The 6,676-nt window shown below is 39.2% G+C and overlaps 1 protein-coding gene across 1 annotated transcript; it reads left to right on the top strand.

Moving 5' to 3' along the window:
• The first annotated feature begins 5,922 nt into the window (after positions 1-5,922).
• LOC119533502 (anaphase-promoting complex subunit 16-like) lies at positions 5,923-6,204 on the top strand. Its single transcript, XM_037835554.1, has one exon. The coding sequence runs from the start codon at positions 5,923-5,925 to the stop codon at positions 6,202-6,204; it is 282 nt and encodes a 93-aa protein (XP_037691482.1).
• The last annotated feature ends 472 nt before the right edge of the window (positions 6,205-6,676 follow it).

The raw sequence follows: 6,676 nt of genomic DNA, 5'->3' as shown, positions 1-6,676 counted from the left end.
CAAAGCAGTTCTCAGGTGTTAAAACTAGAGTAAAAGAATTCTGGATGAGTACCATTTGGGAGCGTTTGGAGAATTTCAAAGAGGCTTGTGGCAAGTGGCCTGGACTGTGCCCTAAGCCTTAATAGTAATTAGACTCAGTATGTGTCATTCATCTCAGCTTTGCAAATAAGCTGAGAATGCAGCAATTTCTCATTGACAGAAAAATAGGAATTTAGTGGGCAGTTCAATAGAAAAGGGTTTAAGAAACTGTTAAAAGTTGAGAACTATGCTTCCAGCTGTCAGAAGAGCTGTCAGGATTTAGATAGATTCCAACAGGGAACGACAGCATTTTCTATCAGAACCACAGGGCTGCTTGAGATACCAGGACTGGATATTAATATAGCCCTATGAATTTGCTCCACATACTAACTAGCCTGCTTTATTTGTTCTAAAACAAATGAAATCATATTTTAAATCTCCACTCTCTAGAGTTCTAAGAAATTATATTTGTTATGTTTAAGGGAAAAGGCTCCTTTCCTCTGTAGGGTTATCTAAGGATCGGGAGGACATTTTTATGGTATGTGTCTAGAAATTAAGGGTGGGGTTGGGAGTGGGGGCTGGTCTTCACCTAATGGCAGTTAATGTCTATTTTATTGTTCTTTATGCTCCATGGTGCTGTTATTGAGGCTCATTTTCTGCCTTAAGTTTGGCAACAATCCAATCACTGGCTCAGTAAGCCTCCCATGGCAATGCCCCTCACTGAGCGTAGGCTCAGCTACAAAGGACATGTAGCACTGCCCTCTAGGTTACAATGCATTGTGGTTGGTCTTTACCAGCATCACTCGGCCATTCCCCATCTCCATCAATTGGACACTGGACTCTATTTTATACCTCTCCATAGCTCTCAAGTACAGTCACTTCTTCTTCAATTCTAAGTACCAACATTTATTCTCTTCCTCTTTACAAGCCTCTCTCCTCAAAAATTCCTAGATAGGGATTATCCCCCAGTTACCTAGAAATTATTGTTTTGGGGAACCTGAAACATGGAAACCTTTAATATTCCTCTGAGGCAGAAACTTCAGATTCAGAATACTAAAGCTAGGCTACCTCTGCTAGGAAAAAGACCTCTCATCCTTAGAGTAGCATATGTATTGAAATGATTCAGAGCAAATAGTAGCTCAATGAACTCCTAACATGTGAATTTAGATAGAGTAACCCAATTTCACCTAACGTAAAACTCATCTCATAGGCAATCGATAAAAATCGTTCAAACAGAGGATAAGCCAAATAGGTGAAAGACAGACATGTGATCACTGGGGCAGGCGTGGGGTGGGTGGGCTGTGCTATCAAAATAAACAATATAAGCAAAACTGCTTTGGGATTAGTTAGGGGAATATGAGACCATGTCTAGGGCTCACAGGATTGGTATAAACATAAAGATTATAGAGCTTGGGACGAGGGTGGGGAGGTGGAAATAAACTTGAAAATGAAACTGAGAAACTTATTACCTAACTTTGGGTATATCCCAAATCTACCGCCAGCTAATGACAGTTGGATAATTATGCCACCATGGCATATCTGAAGTAAGAAAAGGAAAGCAACCCTTAGTGCAACATAAACATATGCTTACTAAGCCAATTTATAGCTTAAATTTCAGTTCAGTTAGTATACCGGAGACAGATTAAACTTTTTTTTCTATGCTTTCTGTTTATTCTTCAACTTGTTTCCAAATAAACTCGACTTGAAAAATTACAGTCTTTCATCAGTGTAAGGAAAGGGGCAAAAGGTTTTGTTAGACCAAGCCAAGGCATATGAGAAATTTGAGTGAAGCTTATCATCTGTATGGGAGTGCCATCTATTCTGTCATTTCACTCTGGTTTCACATCACAGGAAGAGAGGTGAAAATGCAGGATGGGAAAGTTTGGAACACAAAATATTTATCCCTTGGCATCACAGGCTTTTCCTCATGTTAAGTAGTAGGGCTTCTGGGGAATGTAGGGTGTAGAGTATATAAAAGTATATATCAAATCCTAGCCAGTGCATGAATGCCCAGGCACTTTGGATGCTCTGCAATATCCCAATAATACGGATATTGGTAACTCTATTCAAACTAAAAGAGCATCTTATCTCATTCCTCATCTTTACCCTCCTTCCTTATCTTCTTCCCCTGGTACCAATATATAAACTTCCCTAATTTTTAATTAAGAAAGAGTTTTGCTAAAATTCAGATCCTTATAAAGTTATAACCACTCCTATTTGGCCTCTGATACCTTCCATGATACATGGTAAGAATAGCTAAAGTTTATTGAACACTTAAGCTAAGTCCTGTTAGAAGCACTTTTAAATACATTAACCCATTTAATTTTTAAAATCTGATTATATAGTATTAAGGTAACGCTCACGACTATAACAAAAACACTCCCCCACCCACCCACCTAAGTTTCAGTGGCTTAAGGCAGTAGAACTTTTTTGTTTGGTTTCCCCCCTCTCATTCACGTACTAGTCCAGTGCAGTCATTCCTGATCATAGGTAGCTTTCCTCCATATTATATCTATGGACTTAAAGCCTTATTGTTCAATAATTGAGCTCACTGATAGAAGGGGAAAGACAGCATGGAGAAGTCATACCAATTTCTTAAAAGCCTTGGGCCTTGAATATCACATGCCAATTCCATTTTTATTCCCTTCATGAGAAATAGTCACTTGGCTGCAGCTAGATGCAAAGAAAAAGGGGAAATGTAGTTCCTGGCTGGCAGCTATCTCTCATTGACAACAACCACCATGGAAGGGGAGCATAAATTTTGATAGATAGCTAACCATCTGTAGCACAGGTTTTTACTGCTATTCCCATTTTACAGGTGAGTAAATTGAGGCACAGAATGGCAAGCAACTTGTCTAAGTTCTCATGGCTATTAAGAGGAAAAGACAATATTCCAACCAGGTAGTCTGACTCACGAGTGCAGACTTACACCACTACATTTGCCTCATGTTAGATTATCTATTATACTCATTCTCATCTTCATCTTCTTCACTACCTCTCTCCCCCAACTCAACCTTCTTCTTCAGACATGGAAATGAGTGAAGAAATGGAGTAATCTTTTAAAGAATTTCAGCCAATGCCACTCTAGGCTATGTATTTTATGCTCAATGAGAATATGTTTATGGTATTTACTTGACTATATGATAATGATAGAAGAAAATACTTGATATATGTACACAATATGTTTCTGTTTAGCTTTTACTTCCTTTCAAAAATATTATTTAATTAAAAGTATTTATATTATATTTCCTTTCACAAATGATGCATTTCACATTAGGGATAGCCTTTATAAACAGGATCTTAAGGGTTAAAATGTATATAAGAGCATAATTGCTTTTTAGAGAATAAATACAGCATTCTGGGAAGAAGATGCAGAATTTTTTTTTTTTTTTTTTGGTAATTTTTTTAACAAGGTAAAATTAACTTATAAAAATAAAACAACTATTTTAAAGTGTATAATTCTGGGGCATTTATTACATTCACAATGCTGTGCAACCATCATCTTTATCTAATTCAAAGATGTTTTCATCTTTCTAAAAGAAAAATTCTACCCATTAATCAGCAGTTCCCCATGTCCCCTTTCTCCAAGTCCCTGCAACTACTAGTCTGCCTTTGGTCTCTGGATTTACCAATTCTGCATGTTTCATGCAAATGGAATCATATGATATGAGATCTTTGTGTCTGTCTTCTTTTACTTAGCATAATGTTTTTGAGATTCATCCACATTGTAGCATTTATCAGTACTTCATTCCCTTGCTGAATAATGTTCCATTATTGTGGACATTCACATGCACATTTTGCTTATGCATTCATCAGTTGATGGCTATTTGGGTTGTTTCCACCTTTCGATTATTCTGAATAGTGTTGCTAATAACATTTATGTACCAGTATCAGTATTTGTTTGAATAACTCTTTTCAATTCTTTATGGAGTATGCCTAGGAATGGACTTTTGGGACTTAGAGTAATTCTATACTTAACTTCTTGAGGACCCACCAAACCATTTTCCATAGCGGCTAAACTATTTTACATTTTAACAGCAATATACAAGTTTTCTAATTTCTTCACATTTTCATCAACACTAGTTATTTTCCATTTTTTATTCTAGTTTGTATGAAGTGGTATTTCATTGGGGTTTTGAGTTGCATTACCCTAATGACTAACAATGTCGAGCATCTTTTCCTGTGCTTATTGGCCATCTGTGTATCTTCCTTGGAGAAATGTCTGTTCTCATGAACAATTTCTATTAATTTCTTTTTTTTCCTGTGGATGGGCCATACTTCCTTATTTCTTCTCATACCTTTTAACTTTGGGCTGCACACTGGACATTTTGCATATTACAATATGTCAACTCTGGAATTCAGATTCTCCCCCTCCCTATAAGGGTTTTTTGTTGTTGCCTCTTGTGGATTATCATTGGTTTTTTGTTTAGTGACTTTTAAAAACTATTTTTATGAAGTCTGTATTCTTTGTTGTGTGTGGCCACTGAAGTTTGTGTTCTCTTAGTTGTTAGCTGGTATTTTGACAGTTATATTAAGTGGCTGGAGCCAACAAAAGAAAAATGGAAAAAAAAAAAAAAGAAAGAAAGAAACTGTTCTCAAGTCTTGGCAGATTGGCTGTGTTGGGGCACTCCTTCAATGCTTATCCAGGCTGTTTACAACTTTCAACTTGTATGGTGTCTGAACACCAGCCAGAGGTGAAAGCTTAGGGTCTTCTCAAGACTTTGCTGAGCATTTGTCCTGCCCTGGGTGTGCACATGAATTTCCGGATCTCCCAATAGATGCAGGAGCTTTTAAAAGCCCTTATTCCCACAAGTGTCTCCCTTCCCAGCCTCTATTTTCCAGTCTTCTTAGTCTGTCTATTGCTTGTCCCAAGGGTTGTTCCTTGTCCCAGGCTGCCACAGCCGATACCTTTGCTACTAAATGCTTTTGGCAAAAGCTGTCCAGGAAGCTGCTCTAGCCTTGGGAATGCTCAACATTGGGTCAAAGAGAAGTCCTTGAGGGAGCCACCAAACAGATCAAGACTTACAACCACAATTCTTTGAGGACAAAGTGTTTATTGCCCTCTCTGGCACTAGCAGTCTGTAACAGGAGGGCAAGTTGCCATCCTCACAGTTGCCACAGATCTGAGGGAAGGGAGATGGTAGATGGCAGTTTAAAACACCACAGTGCTCACTTACCACAAAACAGTAGCTTCGTTCTTCACCAACCCCTGGTTGTTGTAAATTTTGACTGAATTCCAGAGTTCTTCAAGAGTTGATTCTGACAGTTTTTGCCAGCTCATTACTTGCTTTTGGGGAGACAGTGTCCTGGAGTTCTCCATTCTACCATTTTCAGCGGTGTCATCTCTGCAGAGTAGTTTTTGAATCCTTTCTAATCCCTCCTCAAAAAATACATACAAAGAGCATGGCATTACTAAAACCCATAGATAATGTCTACAACAAAATTATGTGAAAAGGTATCTCTAGGAATCTCAAAATACAAACATAACAGCAGTAAACCACTGACAACTACAAGACTTACAAAGGATCATCATTTGTGTAAGAAGAGGCAGAAGATTGACCCCCCGATGTCTTCTGATAGCCCCCGAGAGCATGAAGCACTCAAACTCTCCAAGAGACACTCACTGGAAAATTCAGCAGGACAATTTGAAAACAGCAGTAAAACTAGAGAAAACTCTCCAGGTTCCAAACCTCAGATACAAAGAGACCAAAATAAGGCCACTCAGGACCTAATAAATTGAGGAGGAGCACGCTGCAGTCCTGGTGGTCGTGAGCCCGGCGGTTCCCGACGGGGCTCTAGGAGACGGCGACAAAGCCGCTGAGAGGATGCGACTGAGGAGCATAAAGGTTACGTGATCTGCCCAGAGTCCTACAGCAATGAAGTGAAAATTCTACTAGAGAGAAAATGACTGCCTCTTTATCATGCACCTCAGCTGGTGAAGTCAATGGAAGTTCTGTCACTGGATCTGGTTTCAGGGTCTCAGAACTTGCCCCACCATGCAAAGCCCTTTTGACCCATCCCAAAGGAGCTGGAGAGATGTTAGAAGATGGCTCTGAGAGATTCTTCCCTGAATCTGTTTTCAGCTATCCAATGGCTTCTACACTTAAACAGGTGAAACATGATCCGGAAATTGCTCCCATGGATAAACTAGCCAGTTTGGTAGCAGAGCTGGAGGCAGATGAGTGAAGATTTAAACCCACAGAGCAGCTGCTGGGATTCACACCCTCTTCAGGTTGATGTTGCCTTGGATGGTCACCTCTGGAGCATAGCAAGTGTAGAGCCAGTGAGGGACTTTTCTTACAGCTTCCCATAGCCATCCAGAGATTCACAGCTACATTGCTGAATTGTTTATTTACCTCCATTCTTGGCTTTTCTGTATTTGTCCACAGGCAACAAATACTAAAATGTGTGATCTTGAAGGGAAAACTTTTGTTTAATTTGTTTTTGAAAGTATTGAGAATCAGATTAAGACAACTAGTTGCAGAGAACCTGGAGTTTTGGATTTAAGAGATATTTATAAAACTTCACAAGCCAGGTAGTACACTTGCCAACACTGGCCAACTGAATGGCGTCTGTCCTGTCATTCATTCAGCGCCTGGAAATATTCACCAGTCAAGTCCAAGGTCAAGATCTGTAGTTAAAAATGCAGCAGTACTAC

This window comes from Choloepus didactylus, chromosome 4 (assembly GCF_015220235.1).
Source record: "Choloepus didactylus isolate mChoDid1 chromosome 4, mChoDid1.pri, whole genome shotgun sequence".
NCBI lineage: Eukaryota > Metazoa > Chordata > Mammalia > Pilosa > Megalonychidae > Choloepus > Choloepus didactylus.
This window is presented reverse-complemented; position numbering and strand designations above follow the sequence as displayed.